This window comes from Sturnira hondurensis, unplaced genomic scaffold (assembly GCF_014824575.4).
Source record: "Sturnira hondurensis isolate 20B ecotype Veracruz unplaced genomic scaffold, ASM1482457v3 Scaffold0014384, whole genome shotgun sequence".
Taxonomy (NCBI): Eukaryota; Metazoa; Chordata; class Mammalia; order Chiroptera; family Phyllostomidae; genus Sturnira; species Sturnira hondurensis.
The window spans coordinates 36,678,191-36,705,762 of record NW_028087015.1 but is presented as its reverse complement, the minus strand read 5'-3'; the positions used below and the strand labels follow the sequence as shown (position 1 = coordinate 36,705,762).

The 27,572-nt window shown below is 47.2% G+C and overlaps 1 protein-coding gene across 2 annotated transcripts; it reads left to right on the top strand.

The window, feature by feature from the left end:
- The first annotated feature begins 128 nt into the window (after window positions 1–128).
- On the top strand, window positions 129–26,011 carry SLC45A2 (solute carrier family 45 member 2). Of its 2 annotated transcripts, none has more exons than XM_037063141.1 (7): window positions 129–795; window positions 2,767–2,943; window positions 11,735–12,060; window positions 17,416–17,457; window positions 18,226–18,349; window positions 22,981–23,195; window positions 25,757–26,011. In XM_037063141.1, exons 1-7 carry the CDS (start codon window positions 411–413, stop codon window positions 25,979–25,981), a joined length of 1,494 nt encoding a protein of 497 aa, XP_036919036.1. In that variant the 5' UTR covers window positions 129–410; the 3' UTR covers window positions 25,982–26,011. The 2 variants fall into 2 exon arrangements, with proteins under 2 accessions (XP_036919036.1, XP_036919035.1); XM_037063140.1 differs by having other exon boundaries at window positions 130–795; window positions 17,416–17,559.
- The last annotated feature ends 1,561 nt before the right edge of the window (window positions 26,012–27,572 follow it).

Below are 27,572 nucleotides of genomic sequence, written 5' to 3'. Positions count from 1 at the left end.
TAAAGGGTATAGCAACCTAACATTTTGACTTGACACCTATGTATGGGGCTTTATTGCCTTAAAGCTGTGTGTGTGAGATCGTATGCAGTAAAAGGTGTGCCTGTGTTTGTGTGTTGGAGAGAGAGAGAGTCAGAGACAGAGACAGAGGGGGGAGGGAGGAGCAGTGCAAAGGGAGATTCCTTTAGAAAAGCTTTGTAAGGGGAGCTAATCTCTAGCAGGCTTTCTAGGCCCCACCCCTTTTCCCTCATCATAACTTGTGATCTTAGAGGCATGAAAGAATTTGAGCCCTTCCCCCAGCCTCACCATCTCTCTTGGCTGCCCCGCCAGGCTCCAAGTCAAATCCAGCGCACAAACCGGAGGGGCCACGCAGGAGGTGGTGGGCTTGCAGGCAGGTTCCTCACCCAGGGGCCATGGGTGGCAACAATGGACAGCCCGGCATCGACCTTGCCACCTCTCTGGCTGAGGAGTGCCCCTTTGGCTGCGTGGAGCTGCCCAAAAGATCCACAGGCCAGCTCATCATGCACAGCATGGCCATGTTAGGCCGGGAGTTCTGCTACGCAGTGGAGGCAGCCTACGTGACCCCGGTCCTGCTCAGTGTGGGCCTGCCCAGGAGCCTGTACAGCACGGTGTGGCTCCTCAGCCCCATCCTGGGGTTCCTGCTGCAGCCCGTGGTGGGGTCAGCCAGTGACTACTGCCGGGCTGGGTGGGGCCGGCGCAGACCCTACATCCTCACCCTGGGCATCATGATGCTCTTGGGCATGGCTCTGTACCTCAACGGGGATGCTATTGTATCAGGTCAGTGCACTGCGCAAGGGGGGGCAGGCAGGGAAGGGTCCTATCATGCAGCGCTGTTGGAAGTGTTAGGATTTCTTTACGTGACACTTAAGAAATTGGTTAGAACCATTTACCTCTCCTAGGTTACGATGAATTTCCAACTTTAAGTCCGTGTCTGGAGAGCCTTTACTTTTAGGAACATCAGGATGAATTTTGATTTATTGTGAGGATCTTAAAATAGGGCTCAATTTTTATCTGTTTTATCAAATTAAGTAATTTCACGTATTTATTAATTGCAGTATTTTTGAGCCCATTCTACCGTATTTAGCACTTTGTCGAATTCTCTAGCTGTAACTATTTATAATAAATTACTTGTGTGCCCAAATAAGGATTAATTCTGCTCAGGGCGTTATGTAGAGCCTGCTCGTGGGTGCAGGACATCCGCCTATTAGCTCAGGGGTCGTTCAGGCATGCACATTCTGGACAAGGACAAACCTGATAGCAAGCACTTTTTCTAGCCATTAATCAACCTTAGTAGTGGGTGCTGGTGGACATAAAGTTGCCCTGAAAAAAGAACCTTAAACATAAAAATAGCATGCAGTTTTAGGCCTTCAAAGTTGAGGCCAGCAGAATATATGACGATGAGCAGGATAATTAGTTATCATTTCTGTATATTTAAAAGAGGGCACAAATACATTAAGGTAGGATATTCCTGGAAGAATCAGAAAAAAACTGACAAGAATGTTGCTCTAGTACTAAAGGACTGGGGGGTGAGAAGGGGAGGATTGGCTTATTTTTACTTATTTTCATATTATAGTTTTTTAAAATGTGCATATATTGTATATTGTTTTTAGAAGAATTAACTGAAAGTCTGGGAAATGTTTAAGACTAGGTGAAGGAATTGTGGCATAGTCATAGAATGAATGTCAGTTAGCTGTTAAAAACTGTGAAACTTCTCTTCATCAGTTGATATGCAGATAGGAAGAGAGTTGGTTCTGAATGAGCAGGCACCCAGGACCCCATTAGAGCTCGGACGTGTGGTGCTCCGAGGATCACTGAGGCTCAGGAGATGCAAGTTTCCAGGCCCCACCTCAAACCTCCTGAAGAATCATGGGAGAATCACGGGAGATGGAGCCCAACAATCCCTTTTAACAAGCCACCTGAGTGGTGGCCAAGCAAACTGAAGTTTGAGAAGCGCTGTGTTAAGGCACAGAGGCACACCTCTCTCTGGCGTGTAGAAGGGCCTAAAGGGAAGTGTGAAGGATGACCATCCCTGGGGGCTGGGCTCTGGGGCAGTACCCTGCTTTCCCGCATCATTGGAGTGGTTTTCAATAAGCATGCATAATTTCTAAAACCACTGTAAAGAGATATGATTCATATACTATAAAAGTCACCATTTAAAAGTGTTCAATGCAATGCTTTTTAGTGTTATTTGCAAGCTTCTGCCACCATCGCCACTATCTAGTGCCGCTACATTTTCATCGTCCCCAAAGGAAACCCAGTAACAGTGCGTATGGGCAGTCACTCCCCATTCTCTGTTCCCCACCAGCACAAAGGCAACCGCTCTGTCAGCTTTCTGTCTCTATAGGTTCGCCTTTTCTGGACTTTCATTTGAGTAATTTTTAAAACCTAAAAAATAATGAAGTTTTTAAAAAAGATTTTACTTATTTATTTTTAGAGAAAGGGGAAGGGAAGGAGAAAGAGAGGGAGAGAAATGTCAACATGTGGTTGCCTCTTGTGCACCCCACACAGGAACCTGGCCCACAACCCAGGCATGTGCCCTGACTGGCAAACAAACTGGTGACCGTTTGGTTTGCAGACCCATGCTCAATCCACTGAGCTTCACCAGCCAGGGCTGAAGTTTTTATTTGGAAAAACAAAACAAAATGAAAGCAATGGGAGATCATTTGATGACAGTAAGTTTTGGTGGGAATGAAAATGCGAATGATTCTGAACCAAGATTTAGGTAACCGATGTTCATTTCTCGTTTAGCCTTGATTGCTGACCCAAGCAGGAAGCTGATTTGGGCCATAACCATCACCATGACAGGTGTGGTTCTCTTCGATTTCGCTGCCGACTTTGTTGATGGGCCCATCAAAGCCTACTTATTTGATGTCTGCTCTCATCAGGACAAGGAGAGGGGCCTCCACTACCATGCCCTCTTCACAGGTAGGGCATATTCCAGAAAGTCTCTCCTCCAGCTCCCAGATGGGGGCACTTCCTCTGAGGCCATCCCGTTGCTCTGCACGTTGAGTTGTTTGGAGTGAATGGGTCTGTTGATGGGCTGGTCCTATCACGAGGCCCTGTCTCACAGTGTATTTCTCTAAACAAAGCCAGCTTGTGACCAGGCTGCGGGGCTTTGCAAAGGAAGTTTACATAAAACCTTTCTGAAGAACCATTTGTGGAGACATTTACAACCAAAATGAAAAGAGGCATTGTGCACTTCACTTTTTGGTTTCTTTCTCTCTCTTTTTAATCAGTAAAGTAGCATCAGCATTACTTTGGAGCCTTTAAAAATGCCATTTCCTGGGCCTGCCCTCCAGCTATTTTGATTCAGTGTGTTTAGGGCAGGGGGCCCAGAAGTTTGCATTTTTAATAAATACCCCAGATGATCCTGTGGCAGATAGCCCAAGAACCACACTGAAAAACAAAAATAGAGACAAACTAAGCAAATAAACACCAAGATTAAATAAATTTCCCCCTTGGAGATTTCTTAGTTATATAAAGAGTTGTCATTTCCTCAACCTCCCGGTTTCAAAGAGGCCGTCCAAGGAGGACGACGGGGCTGCTTCTGGGGCTTCCCTGGGTTGCTGCCGTGGCGTTCATTTAGAGTTCTGCTACTGAAGTTCAACTTACAGGTGCAGAGCACCAGTTGGGACTTGCTGGGACTGCAGGGTTATGCATGAGGCTACAGCGCGTCTTGGCCCATGGGGGGTTTTATATTCCGTGGTGGGCAGGCGGGGCAGACCCTATCAGCCTTCCTTGTCTGACTGTATTCACAGCCCAGTCCATCTGTCTATTTCTGTTTTGATATATTCAGTCTCCCCTTGTGGCCGGGTATGTCCCTCGAGAAGCAGGATCTTGCGTTTTGTGGTTTACATCTCCACAGCGAAGAGTGGTTCCTGCTCTTGGGAGCCAGTGGGTTAATATTTGTCATTTGGGCAAATGTCTGAAAGGTGAGCACTGGAGGACAGAGAGCTCTCCACTCTGGCCCTACTGACCTTACTGAACCTTAATTCCCGCCTTAAAGGGCCCACCTCTAAGTGTAGTCTAGTTGCCTCGTGGGTTAGGGCTTCAACATAGTCTCTCTCAGTGAAGGTGGCAAAAGCTTTCCTAGAATCCCACTGACTTTTGCTTTCTCCTCACTGGTTAGAATTATGTTGCATGAGCACCCAGGGGCCTGGGAGGTTTGGAAAGTAAGGGGTTTTTTTTGGCGGGGGGTGGGGGGGAAGCATGTCATTAAATCAAACTTGGGTTTTGTTAGCCAGGAGAAATGGATAACTATCATCGACTAGGCCGAAGTCAGGAGTTGTCACAGAAGCACGATTGAGTATGAGCCTAACGAGAACGATTAGACCAAGACTATTGTGAGGAAGTGACAGCCAGAGCTCCCAAAGCCCCATCTGTTTATTAGTGAATAATTAAATAGTAATTATATTTGAAAGTTATACTCCTGTTCAGTTTTACCTCATCTACACACTTCTTATAGTACTGTTCCCACTCTCCTGTATTGTAATCCACTCCGTGTTTATCTACCTCCTCTATAAGATTTATAAACTCTTTCATGAGAGTTCACTGCAAATTCCCCACAGCTTCTAACTCATGGCTTTGCTGCTGGCTGGCACTTAGAAATGTTAGCTGTGTAAAAGTACATCCTGGTTTCAAAATCCTGCTTGTGTTTTCTGCAATTTTATATCAAGTTAAACTGCATGGCAAATTGCATCAGCCAGATGAACACGCTCATTCAGTTGCCTTGTGTTGCCTCACAACTAACACGGACTCTGTCTGAACCTCAGTCCACTGTGTGGTTATGGGGGCGGGCCTGAGGGTGTGTGGGTGGCTCAAAGCTAGTTTTTTTCCCTACTAGATAAAGAAAGCTTAAACATTTGTTTCTTACAAAACAGTACAGTGAAGTCTCACCTTGTTTAAGGCTTAGATTCAAATGTCCCTGCTAAGTGATAATCGCGGACGGTCTAGATTGATTATCTGTAAACTTCTCTCATGTCACCCATGAAATACAGTATGCTTTGTTTTGTGTGTACAGACCTGCATAGTGATGGATACATATAAGGAGACCTGTTAGTGTTTACTCCTGGACACGGGCTCAGTGAATGGAAGAGCGGATAGGATCACCCAGGTTATTAAAACTGTTATTTTGGCCCTGGCCCGGTGGCTCAGCTGGTTGGAGCCTCGTCTTGTATACCAAAAGGTTGGGGGTTTGATCCCCAGTCAGGGCACATACCTAGGTTGTGGGTTGGATTCCCAGTTGGGGTGCGTACTGGCGTACAGGAGGCAGCCGACTGATGTTTTTGACTTCGATGTTTCTCTCTCTCTCAAAACACATCAATAAACATACCCTCAGATGAGGATTAAACAAACAAAATAGAATAAGTTATTCTTTTGTCTTTCTTGGCCTCTCTCCCTCTTTTCAAAGGGTGAATCGGTAAATTCTGTTGGGTGAAATGTGGCTGCGTGACTTCACCGCACTCGCCTTGCTCTGAATGTCAGGCCGCATGAAAAGATGGCGTGAAAAAGAACGAGCACGCATTGTCAGCCTGCCGGTCTGCATACATCCCAGACCTAAATGTTTGTGAACTTGCAGAGATGGCTACAGCATTCTGCTTGAAGCAAGCATTTTATAATAAAGGCAAGTTCAGTGTCAGGGCCCACTTGATCTTCACCAACACTAAGATATCATTTACCCAAGGAATCCAGTCATCTGAGTAAATTGAAATTCTTTTTAGTCATTTCACAGCTGTTGTCCAGGCCCAACAATTTCAAATGCTTTGCAGACAAGGGTCAAAATGTTCATTGCCAAAATACGTCCTAGCACACTTCTGACATTTTTATTTTTAAGAAAAGATTCTGGCTCCTCAGGGGGACGTTTTCTTCCTCCAGCTTCTTCTGTCTCTTAGACTTGCAGGGGACCTGGCCTGCTTTCTCTCCCTGGCATGTGTAGTAGCCACGGTGGCTTTGGGGTTCCACCCTCGTCCTCTCACCCCGGCTTCACCTCTGTGCATCTGAGGATGTAAAGCCCGCACTCACCAGTAGGGAATCCTTCCTTTGGTCCAAATGCTTCTCATCATGGATATTTTTGCTAAATTGAGCCCAAGGCTTTGCCTTCCTTGGCAGTGGGCTCCACTTGGTGGTGGGAGGCTGGGATGAAGCATGACGGCAAAGGCGGTCCAGGTTCAAATTCAGGGTCTTCCTCTTCACTGCCAAGGGTTCTAAATCTTTACACAATATTCGTTATTAATATTCTGGCAAATGATTTCAGACCTGGACTAGAGAACTATTTAAAAGGAGTCAATGCCAAATCATACTATATATTTCATTTCCTTCAGGCCCGCCAGGCTTGCAAAAGTTTTATCTGTGATGATGCAGTGAGGAACTGGCCCCATAAACATCTTTGGAAGAAGAATGGGTAATCTGTGAGGCTCAGCCTCTCTGAACTTTTCTCCGTTTTAGTACTTTAGAGCATGCATGAGCTTGGCTCTGGTCTGAGTTTGACAACACAGCCTGCCAGCTAGCCCGTTTGTGGGCCCTTCTTCGTAAGGCCATTATCTCATGTGGCAGCCGATGTCCTTTGGATGCTCTAGCTTATGGCTCACGGTTTGGCCAATGGCCCACTGATTGATTCCAGGAGCCCCTAGGAGGCTGATGTTGGCAGGAGAGATCAGCCCTTTCCAAACACAGTCTGGATGTGGATGTGGGAGTTGGTGTCAGCCTTTGTTGCAGCTAAAATGATTGGGCTTAGTTCAGAAGACTGTCTTTGAAGGTGAAATCCTCAGCTATGCAATGTAACCCCTACAGGCCCCTGCTGGCTTTTATCATACTTGGGGTGAGGGGCATGGAGCGGGGGCAGACACAGCTGAACTCTTTGGATAGTTTCCCCAAAGGCCTGCTATTCCTTCAGGGTATGTGTTGTTGCAACTTGTAACTACATCCCACAGTAGTTTGGGGACAAACAGAACAGTTTTGTCTCTTTTGTCTTTCTACCCCTTCCCCCCTACCCACTCCTGCTCCTAAGAGAACAGGGCCTTGGAAATTCTAAGTTACTTGTAGCATGTGTCAAGGTGGTTCTTAACTGACTAGTGAGTGAATCGATAAGGAAGACATAAAAAGAACAGTTTCCCTGAGTTCTTGCACAGTGTGTGTGTGTGTGTGTGTGTGTGTGTGTGTGTGTGTGTGATAAGTGAAAGAAAGAAGTGCTGGGTTAGATTAGATCTAATTAACCTTCTACTAGGCAAGAAAGCAATAACTCCTCTATAATCCTTTCAGGATTATTTTTCTACCAGGCTACAAAAACAGAATACAAATCATAGATCCCTGTTAGTATCTGCAAATTAGCCTTAATTTTACAGGACTGCACATCATTGTGCTTTGTCCTTTGTGGATTGTTGGTCTAATATCTTATGACAGTGAAGCCCATCCCCCACGAATATCAGATGAGGGTAGAGCAGGTTGACTGCAAACTGCTCTAGCACCTGGCTACTCAGAGTGGTACTGGAACTAGCGACATTGATGTCATGGGGGCTTGAAAGGAATGAAGACGCTCATGCCCCACTCCACGGGTCTTCAGAATCAGAACCTGTGCTATAGGTTGAATGTTTGTGTCCCTGCCCCCCCAAATCCATATGTTGAAAACCTAATACGCAACGCGATAGTGCTGGGAGGTGAGGCCTACAGAAGGTGATGAGGCAGGGAGGACTCAGGAACGGCACCAGTGCCCTTATAAAAAAGGCCCTGCAAGAGAAAGCCCCTTGCCACTTCCCCTAGGTGAGGTTATGGTGAAAAGGCAGCTGTCCATGAGGAAGCGGGCTCTCCACAGACCTGAACCTGCCAGTGCCATGATCTTGGACTTGCCAGCCTCCAGTACTGTGGGAAGTAAATGCTTGTTGTTTATAAGCTACCCAATCCATGCTATTTTTGTTATAGCAGCCAGAATGGACTGAGACAACCTACATGCTAACAAGACATCCATTTGTGTGATTAAATGTGCATTTTAAGAAACACTGCCCTGGAATGATATTTTATTTTATTTTTTTAAACATTTTTATTGTTCAGGTACAGTTTTCTGCCCTTTCCCCCAACTCCTCCCCACCTCCTTCCCCCGTTTCCATCCCCCCATTACTGTCCATATGGAATGATATTTTAAAAATCAGGCACTTAACTCTTTTTACTCTTTCCAGGTTTAAGATACATACTTCTTCCATGATACCTGCCACACGCCACACTTGGTCAGTGGTAAGCTCAGGTGTCAGCCCTCAGAGCAATCCCTGGACTCTAACCACTGGGTCTAAAATGACTAAGTCCTTTTATTCATCACCAGGCAAATTGTCACCCTCAGTGCAGTACAGACAGCCCCCGCCTTTCAATGGCCTGACTCATGAGTTTTTGACTTTACGATGGTGTGAAAACCATGCCATTCAGCAGAAACTGTACTTGAAATTTTGATATTGATCTTTCTCCAGGTCGGTGACATGCAGTAGGCACTCTGGTGGTTCTGGGCAGCAGCAGTGAGCTGCAGCTCCCAGACAGCCACACGGTCCCCAGGGTAAGCAGCTGATACTCTCCACAGTGTTCACTGTGTCGGGTGGTTTTGCCCAACTGTCAGCTGATGTAAGTGTTCTGAGCACGTTTAAGGTAGGCTGGGCTAAGCAGTGATCAGTCTCCTATCAAATTACTGTATTTTCAAGTTATGATGGTAGACTGAGACACAACCCCATTGTAAGTCAAGGAGCATCTTTAGTCATTCATTCTCTTTGGCTTCTGGGTGAGGGTTTGGAGTTAGGGTTTCTGGAGGAAGTCAGCCGATCACTGGGTTTTGGTCCCGCTTCTGCCCCTGTGTGTGCTAGTGTTACACATGTGTTATCATGTTAGCCTTCACAAAAGTCATACGAGCATGCACCACCGCCCCCAGAGGAGAAGTGCCCATCATCACGTGATCAGAAAGCACACGGGCGGGAATGGAAATCAAGCGAAATTCCAAACCCCTTCTTTTCACGCTGTCTCCTGTCACTCAAGCACAGTAGCCTGTGGACTTCTGATCTAATTCAACTTTCTGAGCTCCAGACGTGCTTCTGCCTGTGAAACCTTTCAGTTCATGGCTGTGTTGAACTCTTATGCACTTCATTGCTAGTTAGGAGGAATGCTATGATAATTATTAATAATCAATATCATCTTGCTACCATTAACTAAGCATCAAAATAAGCTCATCAGAACTCCTCTATATGCTTTAAGTACCCAGCTCGCAGTTCTAACTAATTGTTTGTTACAGTTTTCCTGAAAGTGGTCGTTACTTGTCTTCTCCCACTTGGAATTGCCTTCTGGGGAGGAGGGGATGGGGAGCTGTGTCTTATTTATGTTTATATTCCGAGAAACTAGGAGGGTCCTTTACATATATTTGGTGTTTGATAAAAATTTATGGCAGCATACTCAACCAGTGGATTTCCAACTAGATTAGGGAATCCTCCAGTTATAGAACTCCATTGATGTCATGTGAATCCATCATTACATTTATATCTGTACATTTAGATTCATAAACTAAAACCACCATTCCATTAAGCAGTGGGTGATTTATTTTATATATCAATTCTTTCAAATGGGCACGTGTATTCTGTTCTGTCCTTCCTCTGCTCATGGAACAATAAAGTTCAAGGAAAGAGGCATAAATGACAGGAGAATGAAGTGCAGTATGACAACCATTGATCTGGTTGTAAATAAGAAATGGTTTCAGAAAAGGAATGTGTACATTATTCATAGGGTTAATTAAGGTCAGGGGTTCTCAGCTGGGGGTTGTTTTGCCCCCTGAGGACATCAGGCAATGTCTGAAGACGTTTCGGTTGTCATGACCGGTGGGGAGGAGTTGGAGAGCTTGTTATCAGCAGCTAGTGGGGAGAGGCCAGAGATGCTACTGAGCACCCCCCAACACACAGAACCACCCCGCCCGGCAGAATCATCCAGTCTGAATGAACTGTCAGCAGCACCTAGACTAAGAAGCCCTGACTTAGACCCTTGAAAGGTGCTTTGTAGTCAGTACCTTCCTGGGTGACTACTTGGCCCACCATCACCTGACTTCGGGCACCCTGGGCATCCCCACGGTCACACAAGGAGAGCCACTGTCCAGTGGTGATCCAGCGGTGCCACAGGTCCCAGAACTGCCCTCTGAATCAGCAGCAGATTGTGGCTGCCTCGAGGGCCTCACCTTCCTCTCTGATCCTGGGCACATAACATCTGTGGCAGGTCACCACATGTGTCGTTGACCTGTTTATGTATATGCCCATCAGCCATAACTGGACCATTTATCACCGTTGGCAGAGAATGTATGTTTAACTCACTGCACACCGCTGGCCACAATTCCCCACAATTCCACCTTAATATGCACTTTGGCACTCAGGGCATGGTCATGATACTTATTTTTGTGATTCAATGGCTAAACAGTTGGTCATCTGTAAATACCCTGTATGGTAAATTACCACTATGCAGACTGTGAGGTGACCAGACTCCTTCATTCTCCCACCATTCTAGATGAATTAGGACTCACGGTGCTTGTCCCTTAGATCTGTGTTTCTGGGATCAGGGTTTATGTAAAATAAACTTAGGTATTTAGGGTTGGAGGTAGAGAATACCTTGAGTCCTCTTTTCTTCCCCGATTGTCTGGTTTGTCTTTATTTGGGAAATAGAATGAAGGCTTCATCCATACAAGAAAAACAGAAACAAAAATAAGCTGATGTGTCCAGGTAGATGTTTGTGTTTGGTAAGGCATGATGGGGGGTTGGCATTTCAAGGTGTCTGACGTAAGGGGAGGGTTTTGCGTCCGTCTCCTCACTTCCCTGACCTCCTCCCACCCCATGGTGTGTTCCTCCTTCATGCCAGCGTTCTCAGAAGCCACAGATGTTTGCTACCCGGAGGACCATCTGGGGAGCACTTGCTACTTTGTAGCTGAGTAGTATAGAGTCTCATCCTCATCAGGAAGACTCACGTTGTAAAACAGGAACCTAAAGAATGAGTCACTAATGACAGAACTTCAAATGTTACTAGACCATTAGGGCAGGATCAGTTTTGAGTAGCCCTTCCTTGAGGTCTTTCAAGTCAGACCATCTTCAATCATAAACAGGTAAAACAAGCACCAGAAAAGCTTGAGGTCAGGGTCCTGTGAGATGATAACAGGGTTTTTAAATGCTCGTGTTTCAATTTTGGTTCTTATTGGTTCCGTTGCAATCGACTACTTCTGCAGAGGAAAGCAGACGTATCCAAGGCTGTTTGATCTTGGCAAACGTGCGTCCCCTTCGGAAGCTTGTTAATAGATAAGTAATAATACAAATAGTTATTTTTCTTGCTGTCAGAAGTTGGTTTTCTTTGGGGCTCCTTAAGATCAGGTATTTTAGTTTTTAAGCCATGTAGAGAGTGTAGTTTGGAAAAGCCACAAGAGTTCTGATGGTGGCAATATTTATTAAGCACTTGTTTTGTCTCGCACCATTTCCCAATTCTGACTCTACTAGTAGGTTACTCTTTATTATGGTCCCCATGTTGTGAATGGAGAAGTCCAAGGCCATAGCAAGTACATGCTAGATCTGAGCCTTGAACCCACGCTTCCTGACTGTAAGTGTCTTAGCCTCTCATCGCGTTGCCTCTGCTATCCTAAGATAGCTTTCCCACTGAGGGGAAGTGCCTGGGCACAATGCAAAGAGAAGATGCAGTGCTAACTATGCTAATATAGCTCCTCCTTGTCTTCCAGGTTTTGGAGGTGCCCTGGGTTACCTTCTCGGTGCCATGGACTGGATCCATCTGAAACTGGGAAGAGTGCTGGGCTCAGAATTCCAGGTCATGTTCTTCTTCTCCGCCTTGGCCCTCACTTTGTGTTTTATTATTCACCTGTGCAGCATCCCCGAAGCCCCACTTGGAGATGCTGCGAAGGACAGTCTCCCACAGCAAGCCCCCCAGGACCCACCATTGTCATCCGACAGAATGTACGAGTACGGGTCTATCGAGAAGGTTAAAAATGGTTATGTAAACCCAGGGCTGGCGACGCAGGGAGGAAAAACCAAAAATCCTGCTGAACAGGTAAAGATGCAGATTCTTTTCTCTTTACTTGGGAAAAATATTCTTGCTCTTGTCCCTCTTATTTTTTATTATTTGTTCTCTGTTTTGTTTGTGTATTTGATGTGAGGAGTTCTGTGAAGTATAACTGAACCTTCAGATCCCCAATAGCTGTATGGGTCCCGTGTGCTGTGATGGCGAGCCTTCCGTTTGAGTTAGTTAACATTCTGTCTGGTTTGCTACCTTGTCTGTGTCTTCCCCACCAGGCGATGAGGGAACTCCCTGAGGGCAGGGGTGGCCTCAGTCCATTGTTTTTTCTCTTTCTTCTTTTAAATTTATTTTTCAATCACGGTTGGTAGACAACGTTATTATTTTAGTTTCAGGTGTACGACATAGCGATCAGACACTTATACGCCTTAGAAAGTGATCACCGCGATCACAGTTCTAGTATAAGCACAGAGGATGTAGTCTTGTTCTCATTCTTGACACTCACGTTGGTGCCTGGCAGTGGGAAGCCGGCATCAGTAGGGAACTGGCAACAGATGTTCCGTTAGTTGTTTGTTGAACGAGTGTAGCAGAAATGGTCATCTGAAATATGGGTCTCGCTGGATTGGGTGGATAGTGAGAATGATCAGACTTGCTCAAATTGTGTGCACATTAATTTCTTCAGCAGCTATTAACAAAAAGTCTACCATAGCCAGGGCTCAGAACAGACTCTGTACCTGCCTCAGAGTTGTCCTCAAGCAAAGTACAACTATTTACATGTTGTCTTACTTTCTTAATAAATGTGTGATTTTGAATCATTTTAAAGATTTTATTATTTGTAGAGAGAGAGGAAGGAAGGGAGGAAGAGAGGGAGAGAAACATCAACCTGTGGTTGCCTCTTGCATACCCACTACTGGGGACCTGGCCCGCAACCCAGGCATGCGCATGGACTGGGGATCAAATTGGCGACCCTTTGATTTGCAGGCCAGCACTTAATCCACTGAGCCACACCAGCCAGGGCTTTAATTTTGAACCATTTTAAAGTCACAAAAAAGTTGCTAAGACAGTAGAGAGAGAGAGTTCCTGTCTTCACCAGCTTCTCCTAACATCTTACACAACCATGGTACGAGTGTCAAAACTAAGAAGTTAACCTTGGAACAGCTATAAAGTAAACAGCATATATTTCTGTTTCATCGGTTTTTCCATTAATGTCCTTTTTCTGCTCCAGGGTCTGACCTAGGATACCACATTGCATTCAGCTAAGTGATTTGTAATGTTTGGAAATTGTGTTTTCTTTTAGTGGCATTTCAAGGAGATATACTCGCTACTTACAGTCAGTGGAAAACCTCATTTCCATTATTCAACTTTGTACATGAATAAAGGCTGTAAGTCTTAGCAGCTAGTTATAAAAGTGTGTAAATCGTTTTCTCAAGGTTAAGTGCTTTGTTCTATTAGTTGGCTTAGTATTTTCCAAAAATTAATACAAAAGTAAACCTCAGCATTGCTTGGGTTCGAATTGGCCAACTTCTTCCTTAGGTAAGGCCTTTCGAAAGGGCCTCCCACGACGGTGTGGGAGGTAGGTTTTCGCAGCGCATCGACCTGCCTTCTGCCACGCCACCCCGGGGAGGAAACGCAGTGGAAGGGAGTGATCTGTTTACTCCATTCCACCAAGAGCTCCTATTTTTGCATGAGTTTTCCACAATAGGAAGGGTATGTGGAGGAAATAGAAGGTTTGAGGAGGAAGCCTTCATTTGTCTTGATCACACAGCAGGTAGAGAAAGGATGAGAGCCCGGGGCTCTGGAGCCCTGACTAGACCACCCTCCCGACCCAGGCTGCCTGAAGGGACAGCCCCACTCCCTGCCCATTCCTGGCCAGCAGATCAGGACTCTGAGATTACTAGCTGGACCAGAGCCCCCCTTGCTGGGCACTTCTCTAAGGCAGCATGGGAATCCTGGGATATCCATGTGATGGGACCTGGGTGGTCCTCCAAAGGTGTGTGTTTTTGAACATTAATTTAAAACATAAAATGTCAGGTAACACACACATACCCAATGATATCCATGTTGAGAAAAAATAGGATTTGTACCCAAAATGTTAATTGAAATTATTGTCTCTGGGGGATGGGCTAACAGGTGGTTTTAATTTTCTTTTCTAAACCCTTCAACGGATTCAGCATTTCTATAATAGACAAACATCCCTTTGAAAGTAAAGAAAAAGTGATTTCATGGTTTAAGGAACAAAACCGTGGGGTTTTCTGAAAGATAAGTAAATGTTACCCCGGTGAGTTGTCACGGCGCCTTGGCCCACTGGCTGGCTGTGACTCAGTAGGGGCTGTTGTGAGGATGGAATGAAACCAGCGAGTGGGAGCCTTCTGAAAGGTATAAACCACCACCCCCCCAACACTAGGAAGAAAATAAACACTTCAAATGCAATTAACTTTCTAGCACAGGCCTCATACACAATATCATGGGCTCTGATTGGTTTCATTATTTGCTTGAAAATAAAAAACCAGAGTAATCGAACAGCTGGCTCTTCTATTCCGACTCTGCACCCTGGGAGCCTCTAGCTGAGCAATGTCAGGGACCAGGGGCCTCACCAACACTGTTTGTCAAAGCCATTACTTCCCAAAGAGAGGCTGGCTTTGCAATTTTAAAGGTGGGATTTTTTTTAAACGGTGAAAGGCCTGAATTATTTCAGAGTTCAAACCTTAAAATTCCGACCATGAAACTCCCCCACGCCATCATTACCCCCTTCAATGTATCAGCAGTCTCCTTTTGCGCGTGCCCCTGTGAAGTTCTCTTCCCCACTGATGGCTCTGTGCCTTTCCACTTACAAACCCATCGCCCCCCAATCTCCAGTGGGCAGAGGTGCGCAGTGCGTGCAGTCCATCCACTCCCAGGGCGCGGAACCGGAGAAAGGGTGTTGCCAAGGGCGCCAATGAGTCAGATAATGAGATGCCAGCTGAATTTTCATTCTGAGCTAAAATACCTAGAGGAGCTTTGAATATTTACATTCCTGTCTTTTGCAGAAATACTAGGCACAGTTTGAAAACTCATTTATTTTTGGAAAAAAGCAAAAATTAGGTTGACAATGAAAACAGGTGAAAATTATGTATAAGGGAGAAGCATACTGTATTTTGCTGTGTATAACACGCACTTTTCTGCCCAAATTTTTGAGGGAAAAATAAGGATATGCATTACACAGGGATAGTACTAATTCTGTATCTGTGTAAATGTTTTTAATTCTTTTATTTATGCTCATGCATTAAAAGTATAACTCTAAAAAAGTGTAACTCTATAAAGGAATAACAATTATCTGTATGCAAAATAATACCCTGGAATACCATCATCGGTTTTGTTTCTAAATATAAATAAATAAATAAATAAATAGAATAAAAAATTAAAACAAAACATTGTTTCCCTGAAACAACATTGTGCCAAAAAATGTGTGGGTGCACAGTACATGGGAGTACATTATACATGGCAAAATAAATTAACATTTGGAATGAGGCTGAATACTTGCTGGCAAGATTCGCGTCATAAAACTTTGCATTTTAGTTGGAAGGGAAGGAAAGTGAAGATAAAGCCCTTGGTCTAAGGCATGGCGACCAGGCTGCTGTACCTTTGGCTGCCTCTTCCTGTAGTTGAGGGGACGGCAGTCATTCGGCGTGGAGGTATGTTGTGCTCACCATTTATTTCAGCAGGTGCCATATTGCATACATAGAAAGCACTTATGTTTCCTAACTCTAAGGGAATACTGTTAAATGTAAGGAAATCAGTCTAGTCATGTCAGTGGGTTAAATGCGATAAAAATGATGAATCCCAAAAATCAGTTTATACAACAAAACCACTGTGGGTAAATACAATTTTCTGCCACAAGGAACTATAAACCATTGTCATATTAGGTTGAGAGCTGTAAATACAATTTTCTGTTAATGTTAAAACAGAAAATTTCAGGAGACTATCTTGTAAATAAACTAGCCAAGGTTCAATTTCATTATGTCAAGATTTAGAATAAATAAAAATCTGACAAGAAAGACCTATAATCCCGGCATGGTTGATATTTATAGTCTCAGTGCCTCCAGGGCAGCCGACTGCTTAGTATTCCTGAGGTTTCTTTCTTCTCTTATATAACAAGATATTAAAGGCTGTTTTATTCTTTGTATTTTAAAACAGCTGTGTCAGTAGTTCAATTTGTTTTATTCTCCCTTAAGGCTCCTGATACCAAAAAATGAGAGCTTCTAGTTTTACATAATTTTAGTTTAAATGAAAGAACTTTCGTCATAGGTATTCATTGTGTGTGTGTGTGTGTGTGTGTGTGTGTGTGTGTGTGTTTGTTCTACAGTGTCCTCACTTCTGGCTCAACATAGGGTGTATTTCCATGTGTTGGCTGATCCATGAAAAGACACTGGGAGGAGGTACCTGGCCAAGAGCAGGGACTCAATTGGCTCTTCGTATTGGTTTTCTATGGCTACATAACAAATCTCCACAAATTTGGCTGCTTAAAACCATGACAATTGATTATCTCACAGTTCTGCAGATCAGCAGTCTAGGGGGCTCCCCTGTGTTCTCTGCTCAGGGCCTCGCAGGGCTGAGATTAAGGTGTCCGGGGAGCTGTATTCTCATCCTAGAGGCTGAGCGCGAGAGAATAGGCTTCTGAGTTCATTCAGGTAGAACCTGGTTCCTCGGGGTTGTAGGACTGAGGTTCCTGTTTTTGTGCTGACTATTGCTTAGCAATAATTCTCGTTCCCTAGAGGCCACTCTCAGATTCTTTCCATGTGGCTCCGTTTACCTTCAAAACTAGCAATTTTCATGCTTTGAGATGCCCTGACTTCCCCTTCTGCTCCTAGCTGGAAAAAACCTCTGTTTTTTAAAGGCCTCATGTGATTTGGTTAGGGTCACCCAGATGAACTCCATTTTGATGAACTCAAAGTCCACTGATTAGTAACTTCAATTATATCTGCAAAATCCCTTTGGCAGGTAACAATACATAATAATGAGGCAACACCAAGAGAAAGAAATCATAGGCCTCTTAGAATTTGGTCTATCACATTTTTCAGAGTCCAGAAATCTAAGAATTATAATGATCTGTAAGTTCTGTCCTCATGCAGTGGTTCTGTCATCAAAGATAGAATGCTGGATGTCTCTTGTATTTTAGCCCAGAGCAAGCTCAGTTTCCAGTCCCTTTCCCCTCAGGTCCCCAGAGCCCTCTTAAGTATCTACATGTGCTCAACAGCTCCTAGATACCACACTGTGGAAACTTCAGTGCCGTGCACAGGAAGAGTGACTCTGTGATGGTCGAGTGCCAGATATGTTGCATGACTGTGTGCTCCGACTCCCACAGCCAGCTGTGTGTTTGCACTGAAGGTCTCACCTGTTTCATGTTTATTCCAGACTCAGAGGAGAATGAGCATAAAGTCCCTGCTGAAGGCACTGGTGAGTATGCCTCCCCACTACCGCTGCCTTTGCATCAGCCACCTCATTGGATGGACCGCCTTCCTTTCCAACATGCTGTTTTTCACAGATTTCATGGGCCAGGTAAGGAGCGGGTCTGCACACACACTCGGTGACGCGCACATCCATCTTTCAGGCAGTGCTTGGGGAGCTGCTTCTGGGCTAACCTCTAGAGTGTGGGAAAGCATCCTTTTACGGAGCTGGCTTACAGACAGGTGCTAGAGGCCGGTTATGACACCCTAGACAACTAGAGGATTCTGTGGGACCGGTACTTGATCAAATACAACAGAGAGGGAAAAATCAGTGAGAGCTTTAGCAGTCATGGCTTCATAAAGGAGGTGTGGTCTGATCTAGGCCTTGGAGGGGGAGCAGGAGGAGAGGAAAAAACGTACTCCAAGCAGGAATGGGAGTGGCACTTGGGGAGATGAGCCAGAAGCCTGTTGGCTGTAGCAGAAATGGGTGGCAGGGCAGCCTGAGTCGGGTGGGGCCAGCTGTTGGGTAGAAGGAGGGGTGCTGATGATCCAGAGAGATGTCAGTTGAGAGTTGACCTAATAGCAGTGGGGCTTCCTAAAGGGCCCTGCGTGGTGGGGTGAAAGGAGGGACGGGTCACGAGGCGGTGGGAGGATGAGCTCCGTGTCCCAGGAGGGGCCCCGGGCAGGGCCGGCCTGCTCCCCAGGGTGGAGAAACAGGGTATGAGAAGGGGCCCCTCCCACCCGCATCTGCAGCGCAAAGGCCCCGCCTCTCCCTCAGATCGTGTACCGAGGGAACCCCTACGGCGCGCACAACTCCACGGAGTTCCTCGTCTACGAAAGAGGCGTCGAGGTCGGGTGCTGGGGCTTGTGCATCAATGCCCTGTTCTCCTCGCTCTATTCTTGTAAGTCTCCTCCTAAGGGCGTCTTCTGAGGGGCTCTGGGCTGGCGCGATGTTGGGTTTTATATTTCTACACATATTTTTTGCATTTTAAAATACCAGATTCTCCCTAAGTATATGGAGATCAGGGAAAACTATTCCCTTAGAAAACAACCACGGGACATATCCTTAGTGAATTCTGGGTGTCATTTTCCTCAGGGACTACTTTGTCCTTACAATCAGTGCATGTTCCTGGTCAAGGTTCTCTGGAAAATAATAGGAAATCTTGCAAGCAAGAGAGTGAAGTGTTGGATTGACGAGGAAGAGAGTCCCAGCCGGGTATTAACTAACAACAGGCCTGGGTTCTACTGGGGGGATGTCACCAAAGGCATCTGATGGATGCACTTATCAGATTTGTAGATGACACAATGCCAGGTGCCCAGAGTAACGTGAGAAATGACCTTGCCCTGGGCAGGCCGGTGTATTATAGGAGCCCTGTTCCACGGAGGGCTCTGGCTTACCTCCTCGTGCCCCAGCTTCCCAGGGTTGTCTGAAGCCTGATATCCCCCCACTTAGCGAAGTTTCGGCTGTGAGGACGCTATACACAAAGGGGTTTCTGTGACCGGTTTTAAATAAGCGCCAACAGATGTACCCCAACTCTGGGGCATCACACGGGCTCGTCTTGCATTTGCTAATGTGTATGGAAATCTCCAAGCTCTGTATACATTGAATTAAGTGAAAAATCTTTGCCTATAAAAATATATGCAGTCTGTCCAAAAGTATCCAGCAATGTAATATGAAAAACAGAGACATTGAAGAAGATACAAGATATGAGGAACATTGTCCATAGGACAATGACATCTCAGTCCCCTTCAGCGTAGACACCTTGGGACCTCAAGTTCTCCCAGCATCTCTTCCACTGTTCAATATACTCTGCAAAATCCTTTGCTGGGATCACCATCCACAGCCCCGTCAGATCTTCCTCAATCTCATGAACAATCTGAAATCTCTTCCCTTTCAAAGGCGATTCTAGTTTGGGGAAAAGCCAGAAGTTGCAGGGTGTCACATCTGGGCTATAGGGGAGCTGAGTCATCTGCATGATTTCATATTTCACCCAAAATCTCTGCAGGAGATGTGATGCGTGAGCAGGCACATTGTTGTGATGAAGCTGCCAATCACTCATCGCATTGTCCTTGAAAGCCCTCTGAATCATCCAAAAAGTTTCCATGGAGGGATGTTGAAGCTTAATGCAAAATTTGATGCAGATTTGTTTCTCTACTCCCTCAGTGATTTTGAATGTGACAGCCACATCGTACACACACTCACTGACCAGTATCTACCACCCCCACTGACTAGTACAGTGATGTCATCATTGTTCACGGATGTACATTCCAGTCCACTCTCCTTGCCTACTAGGTTATGGTTGTGCCAACTGTTTTCACTTTATTGACAGTGGCTACACTTTTTCCAGACAGACCTCATATGCAGCCCTCGCCAGGTAGCTCAGTTGGTTGGAGTGTAATCCTGAAATGCCAAAGGTGTGGGTTAGATCCCCAGTCAGGGCATGTACAGGAGTCAACCAAAGAATGCATAACTAAGGGGAACAACAAATCGATGTTTCTCTCTCTCCTTTCCTTTCTCTCTCTAAAATCAATAAATTTAAAAAAATGCAGCCCCCCCATTTGGGATGGATCCCCCTTTAGCACTGTGGGAAGGATAGCTTGTCCCCTATGCAGAGACCTCTCGGCTTTGCACAGGCCCTGGGGACACCAGGGGCATGGCCCAGGCTGGGGAGGGTTGGCAGTGGGGGGCTATCCCTGTTGTCATTCTCAAGGGCATTCTGTCGTTGAAGTACGCATGTAGGGGGGTGGTGGTGAACTTATGCCGTGACCCCTGGTTGGCCTTTAGCCCTTTACCTGGCCTTGGCCCAGCAGGAAACCTGCTTTCAGATCAAGAGCCTCTCTTCAAAGTGTAGCACAGTTGGGAAGAGAGCCTGACATGAATGTGTAAGGAATTCTTGAGCCCAGTCATCATAAAACTACAGAGTTCATTATTTTCAAATGTTTTATAACCAAGTAGTGGTGCTTAAAGCTTACATTTCCTTAGCACAGTTTTGTCCCTTCAGAGTATGTGAACTAAGAAAATTCCAGGAGGAAAATTTTAAGTGCTTAAAATAGAATCAGGGAGCAATGAACCACAGAGTCCAATAATCCCCCTCAATCCTTCTGTGCTTTCAAGAGGTGGGGGGGGGGACCTATTCCCGACTACCTTCATTCTTGTAAGAGGAACACATTCGTCCCCAAGTAATTACCATTTTAATTTTGTGTCGATTTTTTAACGTTTTTCCCTCAAAGAATTCCTACCAGTGAGCGTAAGTCTAGTTTGAGTTCCTATATGAATTCTATGGCAATTGAAAATTTAAAAGAATATTTTTTTCAGGCCCTTTCTATTTAAAAGCCCTGTGTACAACATAAACTCTTACTTGAATAGTCTCCTTGAAGTTCAATTCAACAGCATGTGTAAGTCTCTGAGCCCCCGACTAGCCCTGCGTAAGGGTCTTCAGGGGCTCCTGGTGCCCACAGAATAATGTCCGCGCCCTGAGCCTGGCAGCCCAGGAGGGAGGCCCAGTTCACACTTCGCTCTGCCACTCCCACTCAGGTGAGCTACCCCCGTGACTCGCCACAACGGCCCCCTCATCTCTGTGTGTTTGCTACGCTTTCAGTTTCTTTTTCTAACTGAACCTCTCTTCCTACCTCCCCACCTAGACCATGCCTAATGATGCCTTTTAGACCCGACACAAATGTGATCTCCCCTGTTGACTCTTTCATGACTTTTCCCCTGTACCCACCCCCTTCCTGGGCAAAGTCGACCCCTTCCTTCAACTCCAGAGCACACCAACCACCCTCTAATTGGAGCTCATCATATGACACCAGGTGCAAATCCAAAATCTTTATCCGGGTGGAGTTTGGCAATCTGGCTGCTGGGGTGGGGACGGGGGCTTGTTTTCAAGCTCCTTTGGATAGCAAGCATTGTTAGATCAGGGAGAACAGCAACACCGAGTACCAAAACGTAACCAGCAGTTCACGTCACACACCAGTAGTCACAGCTGCTGGGTAAAGCTGTCGTCCACCCCCAGCCCCCACCAGGGGCACAGGGAAGGCATGACGACTGTGGGTACCTAGTCAGCATGGCCTCTATGTTCACTGACTCTTCGTGAATTAAGCTTTTTGTGCCAGACTTACAGTCTTTGTACTGAAGTGTCTCCTGTTCCCCAATATCTCTTCATCCTTCTTTGCTTTTTCTACGGCTGGGCTCTGTGTGTGGATAAAGAGAGTTTCCCTAATGAATATTAGAGGTATCTTTTAGGTACTGGGATACCTCAGAATACATATTCTGCATAAATGTAATCATGAAGCAAACAGCAACAGCCCTAGCTTCATACTGCTCTCATTCTCAGCCTATGCCACACCCTCTGCCTTCCACGGATGACCTGCAACTGTGTTTAGTTTCATAATTGATTCAACTGTCGTACAGATTAGGGTTTTTTTGTCTGTGCAAAGTATGCCCAGTAATTATTTGCATAATATGGGCAGTCTCACTCTTGACTAGGCACATTCAAGTAGCAATGTGGCAATTGCTCCCTGGATTCTTGTGACCCATACACTGGGGCAGGGGAAAGACAAGGAATGTATAAATTGAAAATGACCGATCGAAAAGGGAAGGGGTTTTTCCTCCATTGTGGAAAACAATGTAAAGCATTTTAAAGCAGAATTTTCAGTTTTTAAGAATGAACTCGACCACAATAACCTTTGTGAGCAAGCCAAGTTGACCTGCTGGGAGGGAACCCAAGCTAAGAGTGAAGCATCTTCAGCCCAGAGTGTGTGTTGAGAAAACCACAGCCACCGTCAGCTGGTGGTCTTCTGTGTGCTCAGCATTGGACTGGGTGACTTCATACATTTTAGCTCATTGGATGCTGACAGCAGCCCCCCAAAGGGCTTTTCAGCTGAGGAAGCCAAGGCTTTGAGAAGTTCAGGAAACTGTCCACAGAGAGCAAGGGGGCTGGTGATGGGGCAGTGGGAGGGGCCAGCAAGTCAGGGGAGGTGTCCGCAGACGATGCACATCTTTTACCTCCGTCTTGGGTGTGCAGACGGCACTCAGGTGAGGGAGAAGCATCAGACTGACTTGGGTCATTCTGTAAGGTCTGGTTCTAATTTCCTCCAACCTGCCTTTGGGCCACCTGGCCCAGAGAGGCCTGGGTTATTATTTGGGTCTGTTGGACTGGACCCCTGTGAGTCAGAGTGACCCTGCTTGTCTCCCATGTCCTGCAGCCCCAGGGTCAGAGCCAAGGCCACCTTTGCCCCACCTCTCCTGCGTCCCGTTGCCATTCAGCTGTCTGCTAAACAGTGCCTGGTCCTTTCCTGTCGGAAAGAAAGTCCCCCTATCAAGCAATTTCTAGCTCTTCTTTACTCGAGGGACTTAAAACTGATTTCAGAGCCAACTGTTTTCAAGCACAGATGAGGAAGGTCTTTTGTTCCTTTCTCAGTATCAAAAGAAGACTCCTCTGGGAAAAAAGGGAACCTTCAAAAGAATGGATTGTGTGAAGTTATTAGCGTGTGAGGCTCTGCCAGCTGTAATGTCTCTCTCTTCTTCCCACAGACTTTCAGAAAGCACTGGGGTCCTTCATCGGATTGAAGGGTCTTTACTTCATGGGGTATTTGCTGTTTGGCCTGGGGACGGGACTTATCGGACTCTTCCCGAATGTCTACTCCACCCTGGTGTTGTGCGCCTCTTTCGGTGTGATGTCCAGCACCCTGTACACCGTGCCCTTTAACCTCATGGCAGAGTACCACCGCGAGGAGCAGGAGGAGCAGGTGCGCTGTGGGCGTCTGTACTGGGTGACTGTGGACCCACCTGAGGGCTGGGGGACTTGGTGGGAAGGTGTAGGGCAGAGCTGGGAAATCAGGGTTCTTGAAAGAGCAGCACTAAGATGTTCAGCCAGATGTGATGATGGGCTGGCCAAGCCACGGCCACCTGTCCAGCACCCCTGTCCTTACTCTGAAGCCCTGTGCACCTGGGAGCAGGCACTAGGGCAGGTGCCACGACTCCCATCTGTCAGATTAGGAAAGGGGGGCTTTGGTCATGCCGAGGGCTCAGCCCACAGTCATACCAAGACACAGAAGGGAAACCTGGGGTTTCTAACAAATGCCCCACACATCCAGGGCACCTGTAGCATTTCTGGGGCCCCAACTACTGTAAGGATTTCTGGGGGTTATTGGTTGAGGGTAGGATATGCCCAGGCTACAATTTCTTTGGCAGTCCAGCTGTTAGTAAGTCAGACCCTGTGTGCACAGAGGCAAGCTGGTCTTGGGAGGTCACCCCCACCAGCTGCCCTGAGGGAGCCCCGCTCCATCTCCACCCCACCTGGACCTCAGGCTAGGGACAAGGCCATAAATTGCCCCGAAAGAACACTCGGTTGGGGATTTCTGTGCTAAGACGATCACACCCTCTTATCAAAATACACAACCTTTCCCCCCACAAAAGTGGGCTTACAGTCTCTTAACTGGAACAGGGATGTGAACACTAGAGAGATAACTTGGTGTTTAGTCCTGCTCAGCCTGAAACTGCGAAAACGCCGAGCAGGGCTGGCCTTCTTTCCGCCATCTGGCCCGGCCAGTGGCAGGGGAGAGTTGCCCCAGGAGTGAAAACCTTTCGAACCAGAGAGGTAGCTGTCCCCATGCCCTGGCCAGCACCGTCTGTCCCCAGTGTTGCAGTGCATGCAGGGGCTTCGCTGTTAGAGAGACAGCTGTCCTAGAGAACTGCCCCTCCGAGGAGAGAGTCAGGTGGTCTGAGGCGGAAACACGTGAGCTCTGCACTTGGAGAACCTGGGTCAAACGCTGCCTCCCCACGCAGTGCTGTGCACCACGATGTCACTCACTGAATTACTGAGCATGACTTGAAGTCGATTCACAGAGGCCGTATGTTCACCGGGTGCACAATCACAGTGATGCACAGAGCAGCACATCGGGTGGTGGCTCCCGCCTGTCCACCCTCCACTCTCTTCCTGCCTCCCCTGACCCTACCTGGAACCATTCTCAGGCTTTTGTTTATATTTTCAGTGTTTTTTAATGAAAATTAAGCAATGTGAANCACTGAATTACTGAGCATGACTTGAAGTCGATTCACAGAGGCCGTATGTTCACCGGGTGCACAATCACAGTGATGCACAGAGCAGCACATCGGGCGGTGGCTCCCGCCTGTCCACCCTCCACTCTCTTCCTGCCTCCCCTGACCCTACCTGGAACCATTCTCAGGCTTTTGTTTATATTTTCAGTGTTTTTTAATGAAAATTAAGCAATGTGAATGCTTTCTTATGTTTTCCTTTATTGTCAAAGGATAGATAATATGCGCTTTTTGGCACACTTTTTCCTACTTAATAGTATAGGACTCATCATTCCAACTCCCAGAGCCCCAGGTTCCTAACCAATCAAACAGGAACGATGTGCCCGCCTTAGGGAGCTGTCAGACGTTAAAGTAACCAGACAGCGTGGGCACTGTGCCAGCCTACAGCCTAACGAGCACCCACGAAGACTCAAAACATGGCCGATAGTGTGATTATTATCACGGGGAGAATGCAATCTGTGCATCTCGGGAGGTGGTAAGAAAGAAACAAAGTAACATGTGAAAGGACCGGGCACAACGCCTTCCCGGCACGTGATAGGCACCCTGTAAATGGCAACATTATCCAACAGCTCAGACCAACATCAAATATTAATGCACCAGCTGAACATCAGCCATATTTGGAAAGGCTGGATTCCTTTTTGTGTTGCTTTTCTAATGTATACCTGCGATTCAACAGCCTTCTAAAAATGTTTGAATTTTTAACACTAAGGAAGGAAAGGAATGGGCTATTCATTGAGTTTTTACTGTATTGTATTTATTGACCTCTGAGGAAGAGACCATTTTACACACACTAACCATTTGACTCCCACAGGTGTTGACGGTGGAGTTCAGACTGTCCAGCCCCTGGGGAAGACAGCCTCGGGTGAGGGGCAGGGGGTCTCGGCGACCTTGGGTCAGGGGTTGGCCAACTGTCTCTGTGGCAAACGTGGCTGACCACCTGCTTTTATACCGCCTGGTGAACAAGGAATTCTTTCAGAGTTTTAAAGTGTTTTTTTTTAAAGTCAATAGAAAGATAATATTCTGCGGCCAGTGAAAACAGCAGGAAATTCAAATGCCAATGCACATAAAGCTGTGTCGAGGCCTCTCAGGTTCTGTGCTGTGGTTGCTTTCATGCTGCGGCAGCGGAGGGCTGAGCAGCCGCAGCCGGCTGGCCGGGAGTGTGTCCCGTCGGGGTCTTCACGGAAAGGCCACCAGCTTCGGCTGAAGGACAGTTCCGTGTGGGTCACGTGCGGTCCCTGTGTTTCCCTTGCAGAGGAAGCAGGCCCCAGGAGGAGGCCCAGCAGGCAGCGGAAGAGGGCAGGGCCTGGACTGCGCCACCCTCACCTGCATGGTACAGCTGGCTCAGGTCCTGGTCGGAGCGGGCCTGGGCTTTCTGGTCAACTTGGCCGGCAGCGTCACCATCGTGGTGCTCACGGCCTCCCTGGCAGCGCTGATCGGCTGTTGCTTCGTGGCTGTCTTTGTGAGATATGTGGATTAGGCCAATAAAGAGACACGTTCCCCAACCTCAGACACGCGGAGCACAGGGCAGCTCCAAGGTGCTGTCTTTTTCTGCAGTGCTCCTTGGTCTCTTCTTCAGCTGTGCAGTTTGGGGGTCTGCCTTGCTGTCTACCTGGTGTTATGACTTCAGCCACAGTGGGGTGCCAGCCCCTCACTTTCCCCCAGCCCTCTGCCCAACAGACCTGCATTTCCAGCATCGTGCGTCTCAGGGAACACTGGGCTATGATGCCTCCATTCACGGGTGGCCAAGGGTGAGGTCTTGGGGAAGCCTGAGAAGCAGACTAATTGCACACACAGCCCTTGGATTTACTCCATGATGTGGTGTTTCTTCCTAACCAGGGGTCTTATATAGTCAGGGGCATATATATATATATATATATATATATATATATATATATATATGACAGCTATTGTCACTATTTTCAAAGTGCTCCCTACACCTCCACCTGCCCCTGCTCTTCTTGTCTGTCTACACAATCCCAGGCTGCCTGAGAGGGGCAGGACAGAGCTCGGCCCACGTGATTGTGTTAAAACACACTTGTGGGCCCTTTTCCTGCCTCATCTCAGAGTCTGGCAATGCCATTGTTGTCTCAGATGACTTTCTAATTTACCAAGACCTTGAGTGACAGCGTGAACTTGGAGAAAGGAAATGCGCAGTTTGGGGAACAGAGGCATTGGGGCCCGTGCTGCTTCTGTTGACCTCGTATGTGGCCGGACAGGTGGGTGTGGGTGTGGCCAGGCCCTGCGGTGCCCCTGTCCAGGGTGGTGGTGGTGTTGAGGACAGGAAGTGTGCTCTGCCTGGTCTCGGGAGGGTCTGGGTTCTCTCTCACAAGCTGTATGTAGGGCCAGAGCAGGGCCTGCCAAGGAGGGCCCACATCCGCAGCCCCACCCTTCTCCTCACACCCTCTGCTCTGTGCAGCTTGGTGAGAAATTGTGCGTGTGCTGGCATCCCCCCGACACACGTCACCTGCATGCAGTCCCTCTCAGCCACCCTTCCTCATACCTAAGGGTGCATAGACTCCCAGGTGAGGTCTGCCCTTTGGAGGATGGACTAGGAAAGAACCCAATGAAGCCCGTGAACAGACTCAGGGCCACTTAGACGGTGAACTCTGAGGTCCCGGCCCCAGAGCACAGTCTGGAATGTGAGCGGGGCTGAGGCTCCCTGGGGACCCTTTGCTCTGTGGGGAGCGGTGCTGATGGGGGTGGGCAGAGCAGAGTCCTCTGAGAATCGAACGACCGGGCAGGACCCGCCTCAGAGCACAGCCAGAGAGCGGATCCCCTGTCACTGGGCTGCTGCCTCCCCCTCGTTCCCGGTTTCTCCACCAGTCTCAGACCACACCTGTGATCTCCCTCATCCCCCTTTCGCTGCTGCTCAGGTTTGTAGGTGGCTGCTGTGAATTTCTCGATCGCCTCCTTTTCGTTTTAGGAGCCTGCTCTCTGCCGCTACTGGGTTACCATACTTGGGACTGGGGCGGTGCTGAGCCTGGACATCTGGAACGCCCACGTGATCCCACCACTTCTTTTTGTGTGGGAGGCATCAGGAGGGCTGGTGAAAGACGGGGCTTACTCCA

Bases quoted from the DNA above. Each gene is read 5' to 3' on its own strand.
- SLC45A2 (XM_037063140.1), top strand. From the start codon at position 411: ATGGGTGGCAACAATGGACAGCCCGGCATCGACCTTGCCACCTCTCTG. The intron at 796-2,766 runs GTCAGTGCACTG...TTTCTCGTTTAG, and splicing joins CGGGGATGCTATTGTATCAG to CCTTGATTGCTGACCCAAGC. The intron at 17,560-18,225 runs GTAAGGAGCGGG...CCTCTCCCTCAG, and splicing joins TCACAGATTTCATGGGCCAG to ATCGTGTACCGAGGGAACCC.